The sequence below is a fragment of the Salmo salar genome, chromosome ssa07 (assembly GCF_905237065.1).
Source record: "Salmo salar chromosome ssa07, Ssal_v3.1, whole genome shotgun sequence".
In the NCBI taxonomy this organism is placed as follows: Eukaryota; Metazoa; Chordata; class Actinopteri; order Salmoniformes; family Salmonidae; genus Salmo; species Salmo salar.
Window position 1 is genome coordinate 55081823 of NC_059448.1, and position 21565 is coordinate 55103387.

A 21565-nucleotide genomic window follows, 5' to 3' on the forward strand; every position below is an offset into this window, starting at 1 on the left:
CATGTTATCCCCCATCTCTCGTTACCACTCAGTACAGCATGGGGTCATGTTATCCCCCATCTCCCGTTACCACTCAGTACAGCATGGGGTCATGTTATCCCCCCATCTCCCGTTACCACTCAGTACAGCATGGGGTCATGTTATCCCCCCATCTCCCGTTACCACTCAGTACAGCATGGGGTCATGTTATCCCCCCATCTCTCGTTACCACTCAGTACAGCATGGGGTCATGTTATCCCCCCATCTCTCGTTACCACTCAGTACAGCATGGGGTCATGTTATCCCCCCCATCTCCCGTTACCACTCAGTACAGCATGGGGTCATGTTATCCCCCATCTCCCGTTACCACTCAGTACAGCATGGGGTCATGTTATCCCCCCATCTCCCGTTACCACTCAGTACAGCATGGGGTCATGTTATCCCCCCATCTCTCGTTACCACTCAGTACAGCATGGGGTCATGTTATCCCCCATCTCTCGTTACCACTCAGTACAGCATGGGGTCATGTTATCCCCCCATCTCCCGTTACCACTCAGTACAGCATGGGGTCATGTTATCCCCCCATCTCCCGTTACCACTCAGTACAGCATGGGGTCATGTTATCCCCATCTCCCGTTACCACTCAGTACAGCATGGGGTCATGTTATCCCCCCCCATCTCCCGTTACCACTCAGTACAGCATGGGGTCATGTTATCCTCCCCCCCCATCTCCCGTTACCACTCAGTACAGCATGGGGTCATGTTATCCCCCCATCTCCCGTTACCACTCAGTACAGCATGGGGTCATGTTATCCCCCATCTCTCGTTACCACTCAGTACAGCATGGGGTCATGTTATCCCCCATCTCCCGTTACCACTCAGTACAGCATGGGGTCATGTTATCCCCCATCTCCCGTTACCACTCAGTACAGCATGGGGTCATGTTATCCCCCATCTCTCGTTACCACTCAGTACAGCATGGGGTCATGTTATCCCCCCATCTCCCGTTACCACTCAGTACAGCATGGGGTCATGTTATCCCCCCCATCTCCCGTTACCACTCAGTACAGCATGGGGTCATGTTATCCCCCATCTCTCGTTACCACTCAGTACAGCATGGGGTCATGTTATCCCCCCCATCTCCCGTTACCACTCAGTACAGCATGGGGTCATGTTATCCCCCCATCTCCCGTTACCACTCAGTACAGCATGGGGTCATGTTATCCCCCATCTCCCGTTACCACTCAGTACAGCATGGGGTCATGTTATCCCCCCCCATCTCCCGTTACCACTCAGTACAGCATGGGGTCATGTTATCCCCCCATCTCCCGTTACCACTCAGTACAGCATGGGGTCATGGTATCCCCCATCTCCCGTTACCACTCAGTACAGCATGGGGTCATGTTATCCCCCCATCTCTCGTTACCACTCAGTACAGCATGGGGTCATGTTATCCCCCCATCTCTCGTTACCACTCAGTACAGCATGGGGTCATGTTATCCCCCCCATCTCCCGTTACCACTCAGTACAGCATGGGGTCATGTTATCCTCCCCCCCCCCATCTCCCGTTACCACTCAGTACAGCATGGGGTCATGTTATCCCCCATCTCTCGTTACCACTCAGTACAGCATGGGGTCATGTTATCCCCCCATCTCCCGTTACCACTCAGTACAGCATGGGGTCATGTTATCCCCCATCTCCCGTTACCACTCAGTACAGCATGGGGTCATGTTATCCCCCATCTCCCGTTACCACTCAGTACAGCATGGGGTCATGTTATCCCCCCCATCTCCCGTTACCACTCAGTACAGCATGGGGTCATGTTATCCCCCCCCATCTCCCGTTACCACTCAGTACAGCATGGGGTCATGTTATCCTCCCCCCCCCCATCTCTCGTTACCACTCAGTACAGCATGGGGTCATGTTATCCTCCCCCCCCCATCTCTCGTTACCACTCAGTACAGCATGGGGTCATGGTATCCTCCCCCCCCCATCTCTCGTTACCACTCAGTACAGCATGGGGTCATGTTATCCCCCATCTCTCGTTACCACTCAGTACAGCATGGGGTCATGTTATCCCCCCCCATCTCCCGTTACCACTCAGTACAGCATGGGGTCATGTTATCCCCCCCCCCCCCATCTCCCGTTACCACTCAGTACAGCATGGGGTCATGTTATCCCCCATCTCCCGTTACCACTCAGTACAGCATGGGGTCATGTTATCCCCCCCATCTCCCGTTACCACTCAGTACAGCATGGGGTCATGTTATCCCCCATCTCCCGTTACCACTCAGTACAGCATGGGGTCATGTTATCCCCCATCTCCCGTTACCACTCAGTACAGCATGGGGTCATGTTATCCCCCCATCTCCCGTTACCACTCAGTACAGCATGGGGTCATGTTATCCCCCATCTCCCGTTACCACTCAGTACAGCATGGGGTCATGTTATCCCCCCCCATCTCCCGTTACCACTCAGTACAGCATGGGGTCATGTTATCCCCCCCATCTCCCGTTACCACTCAGTACAGCATGGGGTCATGTTATCCCCCATCTCCCGTTACCACTCAGTACAGCATGGGGTCATGTTATCCCCCCATCTCCCGTTACCACTCAGTACAGCATGGGGTCATGTTATCCCCCATCTCCCGTTACCACTCAGTACAGCATGGGGTCATGTTATCCCCCCCATCTCCCGTTACCACTCAGTACAGCATGGGGTCATGTTATCCCCCATCTCCCGTTACCACTCAGTACAGCATGGGGTCATGTTATCCCCCATCTCCCGTTACCACTCAGTACAGCATGGGGTCATGTTATCCCCCCCCCCCATCTCCCGTTACCACTCAGTACAGCATGGGGTCATGTTATCCCCCCCCCATCTCCTGTTAACACTCAGTACAGCATGGGGTCATGTTATCCCCCCATCTCCCGTTACCACTCAGTACAGCATGGGGTCATGTTATCCTCCCCCCCCATCTCCCGTTACCACTCAGTACAGCATGGGGTCATGTTATCCCCCATCTCCCGTTACCACTCAGTACAGCATGGGGTCATGTTATCCCCCATCTCTCGTTACCACTCAGTACAGCATGGGGTCATGTTATCCCCCCCCCCATCTCCCGTTACCACTCAGTACAGCATGGGGTCATGTTATCCCCCATCTCCCGTTACCACTCAGTACAGCATGGGGTCATGTTATCCCCCATCTCCCGTTACCACTCAGTACAGCATGGGGTCATGTTATCCCCCATCTCCCGTTACCACTCAGTACAGCATGGGGTCATGTTATCCCCCCCATCTCCCGTTACCACTCAGTACAGCATGGGGTCATGTTATCCTCCCCCCCCCATCTCTCGTTACCACTCAGTACAGCATGGGGTCATGTTATCCCCCATCTCCCGTTACCACTCAGTACAGCATGGGGTCATGTTATCCCCCCCCATCTCCCGTTACCACTCAGTACAGCATGGGGTCATGTTATCCCCCATCTCCCGTTACCACTCAGTACAGCATGGGGTCATGTTATCCCCCCATCTCCCGTTACCACTCAGTACAGCATGGGGTCATGTTATCCCCCATCTCCCGTTACCACTCAGTACAGCATGGGGTCATGTTATCCCCCATCTCCCGTTACCACTCAGTACAGCATGGGGTCATGTTATCCCCCCCCATCTCCCGTTAACACTCAGTACAGCATGGGGTCATGTTATCCCCCATCTCCCGTTACCACTCAGTACAGCATGGGGTCATGTTATCCTCCCCCCCCCCCCATCTCCCGTTAACACTCAGTACAGCATGGGGTCATGGTATCCCCCATCTCTCGTTACCACTCAGTACAGCATGGGGTCATGTTATCCCCCCCCATCTCCCGTTACCACTCAGTACAGCATGGGGTCATGTTATCCCCCATCTCTCGTTACCACTCAGTACAGCATGGGGTCATGTTATCCCATCTCACATCATCCAGAGATTTTAGTCTACATCCCACTCTAGTACATTAGAGCTAGATTCATCACAGAGAGATTACCCACTGCTGGCTGAGGGGGGGAGAATGCTAGAGAAGTGAGAGCGAGGGGGCTAGAGAAGTGAGAGCGAGGGGGCTAGAGTAGTGAGAGCGAGGGGGCTAGAGTAGTGAGAGCGAGGGGGCTAGAGTAGTGAGAGCGAGGGGGCTAGAGAAGTGAGAGCGAGGGGGCTAGAGAAGTGAGAGCGAGGGGGCTAGAGAAGTGAGAGCGAGGGGGCTAGAGAAGTGAGAGCGAGGGGGCTAGAGAAGTGAGAGCGGGGGCTAGAGAAGAGAAAAGCAGCAAAAGAGAAAGGAAGAGGGAGAAAAAGAGAGAGAGTGATTCAAACAGAGAGAGCCATCATGTTCTGACACACAGCAGCAGCTGGCTGTGGATCCTGACAGAGTAGGCTGGGATCCCATTAGTGGAGTAGTGACCCACCCCCAAAGGGTTAAAGCAAACTCAAGGTTATTTTAAGCTCTGCAGAACATGCAAGGGCAGATTGAGTGAGTCCCCAGCATATCACAAGAAGTGTTGCTCTCAGAAAGGAAGTATTGTGTTGGGTAGCAACCGATAGCCATTTTGGATCACAATTTCAAAACAAGGCTTTGACAGAGTCTAATACAACACAGACATCAGTTGATTTGATGAAGTTAAAGGAAACCGCAGCCAGTCAGCAGACCACGTCGCTCACGTCACAAAATACATCTACACATACATGTTACTCAATCATTGCAGCCACACTGCTCATGCGTGTCTGCGTAGCCAGGCGCTAAAATAGAACTTGCTTTTGTTTGTCCCGCCTCTCCCATCTCCTCGTAGTTTTTTTGAGCAGCATATACCCACGTGCCATCTCATTGGTTTTTAGGAGCACATACCCACGTGGGTGTTTGAAAGAATTAGAAGAAATATCTAAATATATATTTATTTTACCCCTTTATCTCCCCAATTTCGTGGTATCAGTCTAGTTACAGTCTTGTCTCATCAACTCCCGTACGGACACGGGAGAGGTGAAGGTCTAGAGCCGTGCGTCCTCCGAAACACAACACAACCAAGCTGCACTGCTTCTTGACACAATGCCCACTTAACCCGGAAGCCAGCCTCTCTAATGGCACAGCTAGCACTGTGATGCAGTGCCTTAGACCACTGCACCACTCGAGAGGCTGGGTGATTGAAAGATGAGCTGAAGTTCATACTCCAGTCGGTAGTGGTAATGCACCTTAAAGTTGGTTGCCAACAGTCATATAAAGTCCAAAGAAGAAGCTTGAAGGACGAGAGATTACTAGAAAGGACTCGGTTGACCCTTTTATCTGTGACTTAATTGTCAGAGTAGAGGACCTTTTCAGGTAAAATAACAGCCCAATGTTTATATCCCAGGACAAATTAGCTAGCAACAGCAAGCTAGCTAGCTAGCTAAATTACTATACATTTTTAATGCTTTTGGACTTGTCCCCAAATTAATATCGTTGATTCAGAGTTTTTGATATGTCAACATGCGTGTCCTGATCGCGTGTGGTGTGGGTGGACAAAATCAACATGTGAGCGATGGTGCATGTGCGGTCTGAACAGCATGTCAGCCTAGTACTTATCCCTTAACGAGGACACAATGTACACACTTATGAGTACACACTATTGACAAAACAAACCCTTCATGTGCTGTACCTGTCTATAGGAGTCTGTCTGAACACAGTTCAAGACAAGGGATCAAAATGGTTGTTTTATCAAAAAGCTTGGGCCTACTCTTTGGCTTTATCTCTATGTTTATCCAGCCTTCATGTCAGGGGAATCTATCAGTAGGGAATTACTAGTGTGTTTACTAGGAGAGGATGGGAAAGGGATGTGTTGGAGGGTAGGGAGGAGAAGGGGAGTCAGCAGTAGGGAATTACTAGTGTGTTTACTAGGAGAGGATGGGAAAGGGATGTGTTGGAGGGTAGGGAGGAGAAGGGGAGTCAGCAGTAGGGAATTACTAGTGTGTTTACTAGGAGAGGATGGGAAAGGGATGTGTTGGAGGGTAGGGAGGAGAAGGGGAGTCAGCAGTAGGGAATTACTAGTGTGTTTACTAGGAGAGGATGGGAAAGGGATGTGTTGGAGGGTAGGGAGGAGAAGGGGAGTCAGCAGTAGTGACCAGCAGTCACCTCACAGACTAACTGACACTGGGCATATTGAGCACTGCCACTAAACAGGTGATAGAGCTACATCTCCTACAGAGCAGAGCCAGCCTGCCATCACTAGCCCTGCCATCACTAGACCTGCCATCACTAGACCTGCCATCACTAGCCCTGCCTGGCCCAATGACACGTGGCAGAGAACCTACTGTCCTTGTCACACACACACACACACACACACACACACACACACACATGACAGCAAGACATGAACACAAAACACACACACGAAACCAGCATGCACACAAACAAAAAAATACATTCACACAGCAAGAAACACACACTCTCTCTCTGCCTCCATACCCGGTGGCCTGTGAACGAACCCGTCCGCCGATGGATTCATGTCAATGGTCTCACCGTCCATCATGATTTAGTGACAGTTTTACGATCATATCCCACTGTTTTTTTTTTATTGAGACAGCCCAGGAAGCTGTGTAGCAGTTTATTCCTTCTTCCTGCCCAGAAAATAAAACCATGTCATTGTCAACTCCACACACAGTGATGTGAGGGCAGCTCAGGTGTTATGAGGGTGTTGGGCTACTAACCTGCCTAAACTCCAGCTGTTACACTGACTGACGGACGATGTGAGAAGATGCAGCAGAAGACAGTTGGCTGTCCAGCCTGACAGCTACTAAAACAGAGGGAGATGGGATAAGCAGGTTTACCTTGCCTCTCAAACCCTACCGCAATGTGCTAACAATTCCATACCAACTTCCACTAACTCCAGTTTGACATATGTCATTATGATGACACAGGAGAAGCAGTCGCTAACTCACCCTCTCCTTCCTTTCATCCCTCCTGTTTCCTCCCATCTCGTCACTAAGCACCCCTCCATCCCCCCACCTGGGATATGTATAGATTTAGTCATAATCTGTGGAGGGTCATTAGTCAATATCCCGTTACGCAAACACATAATCTAATACCTCAGGGGCCCAATCAATCGGCTTCCCTGTGAGACAACAGACATGTTTTTTAATGGATTCTGTTTGGACACTCACCAACACTGGTTTGGTTTGGTCTGGTCTAGACATCACGTCTTGCCTAAGGGCCTAGCCCCTCAGGCCATTCTGACCAATACTACCGTCCCTCTCTGACCCACCCAGAGTAAAAATATCCCCGGAGTAAAAAGACTGAAAACAAACACGATAATTATCATAAATGGCTATGTGCTGTAACGTGGTGTAACCACTCAAACGTTTCCCACTTTAGAAAGAAAAGTAATGGGGAAGTTATTCAGAGACCTGACACGACATTGGCTGAACACTGAGGTGAAGTCAGCTCTCGTCAAGAGGAATGCAGACCAGACAAGAACATCTCCTGATCCAACTCCCACCAACATAAACAGACAACAGAAAGATGGCTGTCCCATTCTGTTTCTATCTGTGGAGCATATCAGGCCCACTTCCAAATTCTTGCTGCCAAGATATTTAAAAGAGAGAGAGAGATGGCGCGCTCAGCCTGGTGAATGCTGACCTAGCCTCACGGCAGATCTGGTGATCATAACAAATCCAAATGACATCACAGCACACTGCAGGGCCGATGGCTACAGTGATGTCACTGTGTGTGAGTGAGAAGAGGATGATGAACCATAAAGGTGCTGAGAGAGCAGAGGCCAAGGGCTGGCAGGCAGCATACTCCTCCATCCATTAATGCCAGGGCTCCAAAGGGCTCTGGTGAAAGGTAGCACACTATGTAGGGAATAGGGCTCCAAAGGGCTCTGGTGAAAGGTAGCACACTATGTAGGGAATAGGGCTCCAGTAGAGCTCTGGTGAAAAGTAGTGCACTATGTAGGGAATAGGGCTCCAGTAGAGCTCTGGTGAAAAGTAGTGCACTATGTAGGGAATAGGGCTCCAGTAGAGCTCTGGTGAAAAGTAGTGCACTATGTAGGGAATAGGGTGCCATTTGGAACACGGAACCACTTTACACCGGCCTTATGCGGCAGGACAAATATTTACCAACTACCCATGCCATGGTCAGCTCATTAATTACCCCCTGATTACCTGCCTACATGGATTACCTACATTCTTTGTGCTTGATTCAGCTTGTCTGGCTTAAAGGACCAAGAGAATAGACCCAAAACAGAAAAACCTTCCCATCTTGCACTCCAGGCAGGATAGAGCAAATGACTATTTGAAAGGGTGAACTCAGATGCCCTTCTCAGATGTGCACCGCCACCTTTCACCAACGTTCACTGGTGAATAGTGCTTCTGAACACAGGCACGTACACACCCACTCTCTCTCTGGGCCCCATGTGCAATCAAAGGCCTTGAAAGGCAGGAAAAAAAGTAGTTAAGGGTGAGGAGGAAGACAGAGAGAAAGAACTAGAGAAAAACGCAAGATCAAAAAAGCACCGCCACTATAAGGACAGAGTGCTGAACTCCACAAAAATAAGCCAACAACAATGCTGTCCTTTCTCACATGACGGGTCCACTCTCTGACATAGGGCATTATAGAGAGAGCGAGACAGACAGAGAAAGTTTTGCCATGTGCCAATGCCAAGCAGGATTACTGTGAGTGACCTCACTACACTGAGTCTAGGAACACAAAACAGGCTGCCAGAGTAGCATGGCAACAGTCCTCGACCGAGGCCACGGCAACATGAGGAAAAGTAGGGCCGCTCCGAGCGTGATTAAATCTGCTCGCCGCCAAACTAAAACTCCCCATAGTACACTGCCAGGAAACTCCAGTGACCTGCTCCTCTCTCTCCCCCCACCCTTATCTATCACTTCATCCCCCTTATTGCTCATTAACTCCTTATGAAAGCACGGACACGACTGCAGCTGTTAACCAGAGAGTTAGCCAAGCATTAGCCTGCACTGACAGAGCTGGGTTCACAGAGCTAGCAGCCTCTGGAGTATATAGCATATAGCTAGCAGCCTTTGGGGTATATAGCATATAGCTAGCAGCCTCTGGGGTATATAGCATATAGCTAGCAGCCTCTGGGGTATATAGCATATAGCTAGCAGCCTCTGGGGTATATAGCATATAGCTAGCAGCCTCTGGGGTATATAGCATATAGCTAGCAGCCTCTGGGGTATATAGCATATAGCTAGCAGCCTCTGGGGTATATAGCATATAGCTAGCAGCCTCTGGAGTATATAGCATATAGCTAGCAGCCTCTGGAGTATATAGCATATAGCTAGCAGCCTCTGGAGTATATAGGCCTTGTGCCTTCACAGGCTTCAAGGGTGGTAGCATAGCCAAACTCCTGAGGAGCCACCAAGTCAGCCATTTTACTTTCATCAACACTTAGAGACCCACTGGCTCCAGGTTATCTACAAGTCTCTGCTAGATAAAGCCCCACCTTAGCTCACTGATCACCATAGCCACACCCACCCGTAGCACGCGCTCCAGCAGGAATATCTCACTGGTCATCCCCAAAGCCAATTCTTCCTTTGGCCGCCTTTCCTTCCAGTTTTCTGCTGTCAATGACTGGAATGAACTGCAAAAATCACTTAAGCTGGAGACTCATATCTCCCTCACTAGCTTTAAGCACCAGCTGTCAGAGCAGCTCACAGATCACTGCACCTGTGCATAGCCCATCCAACCACCTCATCCCCATACTGTATTTTTTTAACCATCTTGCTACTTTGCACCACAGTATCTCTACTTGCACATTCATCTTCTGCACTACTTGCACATTCATCTTCTGCACATCTACCATTCCAGTGTTCAATTGCTATATTGTAATTACTTCGCCACCATGGCCTATGTATTGCCTTAACTCCCTTATCCTACCTCATTTGCACATACTGTATATACTTTTCTACTGTATTATTGACTATAAGTTTGTTTATTCCATGTGTAACTCTGTTGTTGTTGTTGTTGTTGTATGTGTTGAACTGCTTTGCTTTATCTTGGCCAGGTCGTAGTTACAAGTGAGAACTTGTTCAACTAGCCTACCTGGTTAAATAAAGGTGGAATAAAAGAAAAGGACAGGATGTCTTGAATGAATCACAAAAAACATGAAAGTTAAAGACCAGTTATTGAGACTTTTGCTTTAAGAACAGCAAAGTAATTAGCCTAAGCAATGTCAATGTAGCAAACTTGGAAATCAGGCTGTGAAAAGGCCATATCATTGAAGTGCTAGGTGTTGTCGTCGTCCTCCCTCCTCCACTCCCTGGTCTACAGTGATAAGTGAATGCAGGTGGGGTGCCACGGTAGGAGGGAGTGGGACTGCTGCAGCCTTCCACCAGCTGTTCCCACTTCCCTTTCCGGCCCTCGCCTCAGGGAACGGTTTCGTGTCGACTTTTACTCACTGTCCCAACACTCCTCCAATACTGCTCTGGGGCTTCTCAACAGGAGCCCTGTTGTACAGGACAACGCCAGTCTCTTAGCCTAGGGCTGCATCCCATGGGGCTCGTGTTACAAGTAGTGCACTATGTAGGGAATACAGTGAGATTTGGGACACAGCCTAGGGCTTCCCACCACCCATTCAGTAACCCCAAGCCTAAATTGGAACTTGGATGATCGTATAGCTTTTGGCCCAGAATAAACCAAGTTGCCACTTAGTTGTTCTCCATTTCCTCCTAATTCAGTATTGAAAAGGAGCAGCAACATCTAATCCAAAAGAAAACCGTCTAAAACCAACACCGGAGTCAAATAAAATGGGAAAGACTGAGGAGAAACATGTCTATTCATCTGAAGGACAGGGTATGACAGCATCTCTCCACAGATACTATTTTCTACAGTACAGGGGGTTTTACATGACCAGATGGTCAGGCACACTTTGATTTCTCTTGTACAAATCCCAAATAGACACTACTGTTCAAAAGTTTGGGGTCATTTAGAAATGTCCTTGTTTTTGAAAAGCAAATGTTTTGTCCATTAAAATCACATCAAATTGATCAGAAATACAATATAGACATTGTTAATGGTGTAAATGACTATTGTAGCTGGAAACGGCTGACTTTTTTATGGAATATCTACATAGGCGTACAGAGGACCATTATCAGCAACCATCACTCCTGTGTTCCAATGGCACGTTGTGTTAGCTAATCCAAGTTTATCATTTTTAAAGGCTAATTGAACATTAGAAAACATAATTGCAAAAGGGTTAGCACAGCTGAAAACTGTTGTTCTGATTAAAGAAGAAATAATACTGGCCATCTTCAGACTAGTTGAGTATCTGGAGCTTCAGCATTTGTGGGTTCAATTACAGGCTCAAAATGGCCAGAAACAAAGAACTTTCTTCTGAAACTCGTCAGTCTATTCTTGTTTTGGGAAATGAAGGCTATTCCATGCAAGAAATTGCCAAGAAACGGAAGATCTGGTACAACGCTGTGTACTACTCCCTTCACAGAGCAGCGCAAACTGTCTCTAACCAGAATAGAAAGGACTGGGAGGCCCCGGTGCACAACTGAGAAAGAGAACAAGTACATTTAGTGTCTCGTTTGAGAAACAGGCACCTCACAAGTCCTCAACTGGCAGCTTCATTAAATAGTACCCGCAAAACACCAGCCTCAACGTCAAGAGTGAAGAGGCGACTCCGGGATGCGCTGTTCTGTGAAGGGAGTAGTACACAGCATTGTACGATATCTTCAGTTTTAACAACATTACCAATGTCTACACTGTATTTCTGATCAATTTGATGTTATTTTAAATGGACAAAAAAAATTGCTTTTCTTTCAAGAACAATGACATTTCTAAGTGACCCAACTTTTGAACGCTAGTGTATACCTGGATACGTTTTCATCCAAGGCTGGCAGTGAACTTCCTTAGTTTTGATGTGAATTGAATATGGCGACCTACAGTAACGTATAGGCCCATTCATCTTTCTCTAGCAACAGCGACCTATAGAAGTCAACAAGTTAAGCTCAACAACATTTAAGGGACTGATTTCCCTACTTCCACTGGTCCTTGCATCTCACAGAGCTCATCTTCAAAACACTGGGACAGAGACACATAATATGGTCTATTTAATTCTGTGCCCTGAGACTAACTGTACAATACACAGCAATCTTACTAACTTGTCATCTAGCCTCAGGCATTCCAATTCTATTTAAATCTCATCTATAACCAACTGCATTTCCCCACTGAGGCATGGGGAGTGAGGGAGTACAAGCAGTAGAATGCTGCTATGGTACGTGCTGGAGATGTACTGGTCACAGACTCTACTATGGTACGTGCTGGAGATGTACTGGTCACAGACTCTACTATGGTACGTGCTGGAGATGTACTGGTCACAGACTCTACTATGGTACGTGCTGGAGATGTACTGGTCACAGACTCTACTATGGTACGTGCTGGAGATGTACTGGTCACAGACTCTACTATGGTACGTGCTGGAGATGTACTGGTCACAGACTCTACTATGGTACGTGCTGGAGATGTACTGGTCACAGACTACTATGGTACGTGCTGGAGATGTACTGGTCAGACTCTACTATGCTACATGGTCACAGACTGTACTTTGGACGGGTCACACGTCTGGATATGGTTAAAAACAACATGGAGTAATTAAGGAGAAGTGGACCCCCCTACTTTTGCTCCAGAGGCCCAATTGGCAACATGTTTTCAGCAATATACATACATTTGTAATCAAATATCTCATGGTTCTCTCTTGAACCTCTGCAGCAGACACAGCCTACTATGGTAAGCAATGTGTTTGGAACATCAAATCACTAAATTGCAGTATTGAATCGTAATATAGAATCGTGATACATCACATTTTATTGGATGAAATTACATAGCGTATATGATTTGAGACTGCTAGACCAATTGTACCAGCCTTTCCCAGGTGCTCTCTAGCAGCCAGGCCTAGAAAGACACACCCAGCCTGGTGATAGAGGCCTTGTTAGTACCTCCCTGTCCCTGGTGCCACCATCTACCCCTTGGGGTGGGGCTGCCTGTGACAGAACTACATTACAAAACCACTAAAGGCTAAACCTGTGAGACCCAGAAACAACACTGACTAACAGAAACAGAACAGTCCTGGGGCACGCACAGCGTTGTGGAACATTCAGATAGAAATATGTTACGTAGAACAAACAAGCCACTTTGACATGTAGAATAAGCAATCATGTCAGCTCTATCTGCAATAATCTACTAGTCTTCTTTCTTTGGATTACCTGCCATTTAGGGAGCTACCTTCTGCAACAACGTAACATGTTTACCACAGCACAGGGTCATGTCTTGGAACAGAGAGAGCTAGCTAGATCAGTGAGCTACACTACGGTACAGGCACTTTCCAGGGCCTAGCTCTCTCTCTTTGTCTCCTCTCTGGTGTGAAATCCCCCCCACTGCAGTAATAATGACTCCCTCCCTGAGTGAGCACTCCATGCCTCTCTCCTCCTCACTAGATCAACTATCTATTTACAGAGCATTGTGCCACGTACGATCAAACAACCAAACCAGGCATCCATCCATAAGCAGGCAGGCTTGTGATTGCATTACTTTGAATGGAGAGGGCTTAGAAAACAAAACGCTAGGCGATTGCTTAAAGAGTGCTGCTCACTGTAGCTAAGAATAAAGGAGATGTGGACAGAGAGAAGACGTCTTTGGCAGCTTGTTGTGGGGTGGATACGGCTGTAGCTAGCAGCAGCCTTTGTCGGGAGACTGGAAAGGGAGTGAAATTAATCATGGCACAAAAACACACGACAGGGGCTGCTTTTAGTAAGCTGATCCAGGGAGAGCCACAGAGAGAGATCCCCATCACCAGATACAGTCCAGGGAAGTGGAGTGTTGATAGGACTGATTACTGTACACATTTACTTCACTCTCATTCCACTTCTATTTAACCAGCTGATGGGCTATGAAGCGGGCTGTAATAAGGTAACATTACTATTCCAGAGAATGATTAACATGTAACCTAGTGTTTCAAACCGTTGGACAGGACAAGCCATGTACACGCAGCAGCAGCAGCAACAGCATCAGCAGCAAATGTTGGGAGACAAAGACAGGAACTTGAGTCCATCTGTTCTTCTGAGACGACTCAGCCATGCGTGCAGGAAGCCTTTACAGTTAGCACTGTGGGATTACAGAGGGCCTCAAATCTCCCACTGTCACAGACGCCCTGATCCAAGACCCTGGAAAACACAGCCCGTCACTCAAGTCTGGGCCCCTGCTATAGAACCCTGAAACAGATTTACGAATCGTAACGAAGACCGTTACAAATATTGACCAATGCGAAAACAAGACGGTAGGCTGTGTGGGTCTAGTGTTTGAAAGTGTAAAACAGCTTCACAAATGTAATAATACAGCAGGGTAAATATGACTTACTATTATACCCAATAGGCCTTTCTCATTGTCCCCACTGATTCAACAGGAGCCTTTTCTCCTTGTCTCAGTCACCACACAAAACCACTGGCTCCTTCCCTACAGTGTGCCAGCAATCTAGTTAGTGCAGGCCTGTAACAAAGGGGCCGTGCAGTGAAGGACCTGTTCAATGTGGCATCACATAGACTGACACAGCAGCAGAGGGTAGGACGGGGGGTCACACAGTTCCTGTAAGGGCAGACAAAGGGGGCACAGACGAGGGGGCACAACTGGGCCAAACCCGGGACAGCTAAAGCCCAGGACTGGTATTCCACTCAGTGACTGCCTGATTGACTCATTGCTTGGGATGTGTGTGTGTGGTGGGACACACACACAGTCTAACAAGAAGGGAAGCGTTCCTGCCAGCCCAACCCTTCGCTCCCTCACTTCTGGGGTCACTTCAGCAAAGACACAATGTAACACATGCACACCTCACCCAATGGACCCCTTCCCCCACGCACAAAAAGATGCTGAGTGACGGACCTTGAGGCAGGCGACTCCAGGAATGATGACGGATAACTCAGCCCAGCGAAGCATGTGAAAACACAGCCCCCAGGCTCCCATAGCACAGCCTCCCTGAAGATTCACTGGCTGTCCGACATGCTTCAGAGAACCACTATCCAAACACTTATTATGGGCTTTCAGTGGGGATTCAGGCCCTATCCAGCCCAGCCTGAGAGAGGTTTAACCTTACACAACAATGTCTGCTTAAGAATATCCATAATAATAAAATCCATATCCTGATTAACTCTCAAGTAAGGAAAATGTGTCACTGACTCAGTACAACAAGATGCGCAACATCAGAAAAAATGACATAAGGAAGAAGCTGACTACATTGAAGTTCCCTACATGTTTAAGGGCACCTTCAGAAAAGTTATCTTCCCTTGTAGCGACTGCGAGTACAACTTCAAATCAAAGTTTGTCACGTGCGCCGAATACAACCTTACAGAGAAATGCTTACTTAAAGGCTCTACCCATTAGTGCAAAAAAGGTGATAGGCAAGTAAAGAAATAAAACAACAGTAAAAAGACAGGCTATATACAGTAGCGAGGCTACATACAGACACCGGTTAGTCAGGCTGATTGAGGTAGCATGTACATGTAGATATGGTTAAAGTGACTATGCATATATGATGAACAGAGAGGGTTGGTGGGAGGAAGGACACAATGCAGATAGCCCGGTTAGCCAATGTGCGGGAGCACTGGTTGGCCCAAATGAGGTAGTATGTACATGAACGTATAGTTAAAGTGACTATGATAAACAGAGTAGCAGCAGCGTAAAAAGAGGGGTGGTACACAATGCAAATAGTCCGGGTAGCCATTTGATTACCTGTTCAGGAGTCTTATGGCTTGGGGGTAAAAACTGTTGAGAAGCCTTTTTGTCCTAGACTTGGCACTCCGGTACCGCTTGCCATGCGGTAGTAGAGAGAACAGTCTATGACTGAGGTCTTTGAAAATGTTTAGGGCTTTCCTCTGACACCGCCTGGTGTAGAGGTCCTGGATGGCAGGCAGCTTAGCCCCAGTGATGTACTGGGCCGTACGCACTACCCTCTGTAGTGCCTTGCGGTCAGAGGCCGAGCAATTGCCGTACCAGGCAGTGATGCAACCAGTCAGGATGCTCTCGATGTTGCAGCTGTAGAACCTTTTGAGGATCTCAGGACCCATGCCAAATCTTTTTAGTTTCCTGAGTGGGAATAGGCTTTGTCGTGCCCTCTTCACAACTGTCTTGGTGTGTCTGGACCATTCTAGTTTGTTGTTGATGTGGACACCATGGAACTTGAAGCTCTCAACCTGCTCCACTACAGCCCCATCGACGAGAATGGGGGCGTGCTCGATTCTCCTTTTCCTGTAGTCCACAATCATCGCCTTAGTCTTGGTTACGTTGAGGGACAGGTTGTTATTCTGGCACCACCCGGCCAGGTCTCTGACCTCCTCCCTATAGGCTGTCTCGTCGTTGTCGGTGATCAGGCACTGTTGTGTCGTCTGCAAATTTAACGATGGCGTTGGAGTTGTGCCTGGCTTTGCAGTCGTGGGTGAACAGGGAGTGCAGGAGGGGACTGAGCACGCACCCCTGTGGAGCTCCAGTGTTGAGGATCAGTGTGGCAGATGTGTTGCTACCTACCCTTACCACCTGGAGGCGGCCCGTCAGGAAGTCCAGGAACCAGTTGCAGAGGGAGGTGTTTAGTCCCAGGATCCTTAGCTTAGTGATGAGCTTTGAGGGTACTATGGTGTTGAACACTGAGCTGTAGTCAATGAATAGCATTCTCATATAAGTGTTCCTTTTGTCCAGGTGGGAAAGGGCAGTGTGGAGTGCAATAGAGATTGCGTTATCTGTGGATCTGTTTGGGCAGTATGCAAATTGGAGTGGGTCTAGGGTTTCTGGGATAATGGTGTTGATGTGAGCCATTACCAACCTTTCAAAGCACTTCATGGCTACGGACGTGAGTGCTACAGGTCTGTAGTCATTTAGGCAGGTTGCCTTTGTGTTCTTGGGCACATGGACTATGGTGGTCTGCTTGAAACATGTTGGTATTACAGACTCAATCAGGGACATGTTGAAAATGTCAGTGAAGACACCTGCCAGTTGGTCAGCACATGCCCGGAGCACACATCCTGGTAATCCGTCTGGCCCCACAGCCTTCTGTATGTTGACCTGTTTAAAGGTCTTACTCATGTCGGCTACGGAGAGCGCGATCAAAGTCGTCCGGAACAGCTGATGCTATCATGCATGCCTCAGTGTTGCTTGCCTCGAAGCGAGCATAGAAGTGATTTAGCTCGTCTGGAAGGCCCGTGTCACTGGGCAGCTCGCGGCTGTGCTTCCCTTTGTAGTCTAATAGTTTGCAAGCCCTGTCACATAAGTCGAGCGTCGGAGACGGTGTAGTACGATTCAATCTTAGCCCTGTATTGACGCGTTGCCTGTTTGATGGTTCATCGCAGGGCATAGCAGGATTTCTTGTAAGCTTCCGGGTTAGAGTCCCGCACCTTGAAAGCGGCAGCTCTACACTTTCAGTGCTTAGGGTTAAGCCTACTGTACCTTTGGAATACTAGGCTAAGCGTAGCCTACACCTATTCTCAATACTAAGTGTCTACCTTCAAATATAAAAATGTTCCTTCTAACAGCTGAAATAGCCAACAATGGCTCACATTTTTGGCCATGTGTTTAAGAACTCTCTCCAAGTCTTTTAAACCATAGTTTGTAGTCATTCCATATAGCGACAGTGATAAAGATAATAGCCCATTGTACTCAGTTGGTTGTGAAGTCCTGGGGGCTTCCAGTTCAACAGCCAAGGTAAATTACAGAATAATGAGACTCTCAGATCCTCACAAGCACCACTTCTTACACAAGTGCACCTTCACAGATCAATGCAAAGCCTACATGTTGTTGAAAAGATGCCTATCCAGTGAAGTACTGCCCAGGCAGGTGAAAGAGGAGTGAGGACACAGGGTTAGGCTTATTCCCACTAGACGAGATGCTGAGAATGAAAAATACCGGTCAACCAGTACAGTATGTCACCATTTACCTGGAAATATTCAGGCAGTCAGTGTAAGTTAGCTATAGCAGTCCTATATAACAGTAGATAGAAGTGGATTTACGTAGTAGATTATAGGTATTTCACGTTGCGGGGATTACTGATGCAAGATCCATTGCCACTCAGACAGCAAGCTTTTGATGTGGTGTGAGTGATCAAGAGGGAGACATAAAGAGCAAAAGGAGAGAAACAGAAGAGGGGGAGACAGAAGAGAGAAACAGAAGAGATGGAGACAGAAGAGGGAGTGCGCCTACAGCAGCATGAAGTGTAACAAGACATTCCATACCTCTACTGGGACTATTTCATTCAATCTGAAGGACAGACCTGACCTATTCCATGTTATGGAGGTAGGTGCCAACATCACAGGCAGATCCACATTTTGTTTTCTGACTTAGGAAGAGTTTCAAACCCTATGCTACATGGCCAGGTCATTCTGACATGAAGTCCCTATTAAGCCTGCTCTAGATTTTTAAGCTCTCTTGTTGCCGCAGCAAATTAAGCGTGTGGTTCGTTCTCAGCGTCAGACAGCCCCATAAGAAGTCCCTCTCCAAAGCTGGTGTGAGTTTCGGGTTTTGATTACATGGGGGAGGCTGTGGTGATGTGGAGCACAGAGAGAGGACTGTGCTGTGCTACCTACTGCAGGGACACGCTCCACACAAAACAGCTGCGCAGTTTCCCTGACCCCAACCCCGCTAATACACAAACAAGGACAACTCAAGCTTAGATGGAGGTCTGTACAAGCGTGCCACGCATGCACACAAATAGCATTATGTCTTGAACATATACCCCACACACAGGTCCTTGTATGCGATTGTGCAGGTGGCTTCCAGTAAGAGTAAACCTGCTCTGACCCGTCACAGAGAGATCTTCAGAGGACAGTGGGGGTTCACTTCACAGCACTACACTCGTGCGTGCTCGCAATACACTGTCATGGCTTTCATGCAGGCTACAGACAAGAGCCGAAAACTAGCTGAAACAAATGCGGTTGCTAGTAAGGAGCACTTATACAAATGCCTTAGGGAGGACGGCACAATAACTAAGCCAGTGAGTAGCAGGCAGGCAGAATTCAGCATGACTCAAAACTATGGAACTCAATGAGGATTTAGTTTGAAAACGGCAAAGTAGGCCTAACGATAGAAGTGACCACTAACCACATTTAACTCCTGCAACCACACACAAGGATAAAATAAAAAGGCACAAGTAGGCTAAAAGCTTAACTAGAGCTACAAAAGGTTCAGCAGCAAGCATTGACTAGAAGCATTTTCACCCTACTCAAAACAGGGGGAAAAACTGCCTTTGTTCAACAACTTTTTCCCTGCAGTACTTGCTTTTGTGACTCTCAGCGGAGGAAGGGCTTAGTCTTGTTTGTGGTTTTCTCCAACCCCCTCCTCCTACCCCATATTTGAACAAGAACTGAGGTCACTCAATCAGCTGTTCCTAGTCCCACCCGCTACTGGTTTCCGGGTAGTAACAGACCTACCCAATGATTAAACTCGCTTCCACTGCAGGGCACACTGGGGACAAAAACAAAACTTGTTCTCCCCCCCACTCCTCCTGAATCTGGCAAGGAACTTCAATAGGCCTAGAATATTATTCAATAACTTTGCACTGCACTTTGGCAAATATAAAGAAAATTAACTTTTAAAAAAAAGCAGTTTTGTAAATGGGAGTCCTGTTGCCTTTGTTCTTTTCTTAGTATATGTATTAAAGGCAGAAAAGGATCTATAACGAAATGGGAACTCTCGAGCTGTTGTTGAATGCAAAAGTAAAGAATTAAACAGCGCACAGCAGGTCCATGAAGCCCCACAAACCTAGATGGTTAAGCCGTAATTCTCTTAACTAACTTGCCTAGTTAAATAAAGGTAAAATAAAAAAAATTGCCAATGGTTCTTTAGTGGTTATCGAATATGAGAATAACCTTCTCTGCAAACTATTCTATTCCGCAATGCAGGCATGTTATGATAGATACAAATCCAATATTTCTGGCTACCTAGCTAAGCATACTTAACGGCTAATCAAATAAACACATTGGTATTTTCGTGATTGACAAAGCTGTTAATATTTTAATGGAAATGACAAAAGAGCTAGCTATACTTCGAAGAGCTATAGTCGAAATAAAGCAGTTTTCATGTCGTAGCGTTATGTAAACAAGCGTGATAAGTCAACCTGAAAATGGGATAAAAAGTACTTTAGCAAATAGCCTAAGTGACCGCAAGCTAGGACTTGAGTCTTACTCAATGTTCGTCATTTCGGTTCATAATATATAAAAAAACGTGAACTTGAAATGGCATTTTCCACTAGGTAAGTTAAGGTAGCTAGCTAGGTCAACTCGAGCAAAACAACAGGATGTCCGTTTGTATAACGATAGCTAGCTAGCTGGCCAACATTTTTTTTATATGGGCTTGTTAGCTACTGTATCCACGTCAAAAATACTGAGCTTTGTTTATACACCTAGCTGGTTTGAAAAACAAACAAATTAACGTTATACTCCTTGTTCACAACATTTTAAATGGTTTTAAAACAAGCTAACTAGCAGGTAATTAACAACAAACTTGGCAACAGCACATTCTATCAGTCTCTGTGCCTGGTCTGGTTAATTAGCTAACGTTAGCTAGGCATCATAGCTAACTGTGGCATGCAATTCATCAAGGTAACGTTAGCTAGCTACCTAAGCCAAGTTATCTACTATAACGTTAACTATGTCTATTAAAATGTGTATTTCTAATGCTAGCTAACGTTATTGGCATTAAACGTGAGCAATAATCAATACTATTAATTTATTATACAAACTATGCATTTCAAACAGCTGTCATTACTAGCCATCTGTAGCAAGATGGAAAAAAATATCGCTAGCTAACTAGTGTAAAACGTTAGCAGCTAGCTAGAATTATTCTGTTGTTTATGTTCTGAAAGGATACAGTTTCACCACGTCAGTATCCATTCGCCTTTTACCCGGACTTGGAGACGACATTTTTATATTCCACTGTAGAACACCAAGTTGTAAAGTGATGGCAGCTCAAACGTCTAGCTGTATTATCCCAAAGTTGACATTTGCTTTCGTCGCAAATGCGTATAACGAAATCTTTCCACGTCTCCTACTCTATCTGCAGCAAAGTATAGCCCTTCTCTCTCGCTGCCGAGCTCTCACTATCCTGAAGCTTCTGCTATTCCTCCGCCGATTGCGTCATATACAGGAGACAAAAAACGTCAACATAAATGGCAAAATTGTGTTAGTAGTCTTTACAGATTTATCAACGTAAAAATGTTTGATGGACAAGCTGCCACATAGCTAAGCTATTATTTTGACTATAGACTGAGATTTTAATATGAAAATAAGGTGTTTGCTTTAATACAAAAAAAATTAACAAGTGGTAATGGCACTCCCTGTGAATTGTCTCTCTCCCCCTGCCAGAACACCCCCCTCCCTCCTCCTTCTAATTTCCTTAATTTTGTGGCTAGAGTCAAATACTTTCTGTGGTACACATCAGAGTCAAATACTTTCTATAGAACAAACTTAATGTCAGGATAGGCAACCGAAATTAATAATGAATGTATGTGTGTTATATTAAACATAGAGGGAGTAAAATGTTGGCAAGCAATAAACATTTCAGAACCTCTATGGCTGAATTATTATC

At 46.9% G+C, this 21565-nt stretch overlaps 1 protein-coding gene across 4 annotated transcripts in view; it reads right to left on the reverse strand.

Annotated features, from left to right (window-relative positions):
- The window catches only part of ube2h (ubiquitin-conjugating enzyme E2H (UBC8 homolog, yeast)), a 33652-nt gene extending 12526 nt beyond the window's left edge, over positions 1–21126 (reverse strand). For 2 of the 4 annotated variants that reach the window (XM_045721364.1, XM_045721362.1), the window contains exon 1: positions 20849–21126. In XM_045721364.1, coding sequence (XP_045577320.1) covers positions 20849–20901 — 53 coding nt within the window. In that variant the 5' untranslated portion in view covers positions 20902–21126. 4 annotated transcript variants of the gene reach the window in all.
- Positions 21127–21565: the final 439 nt, after the last annotated feature.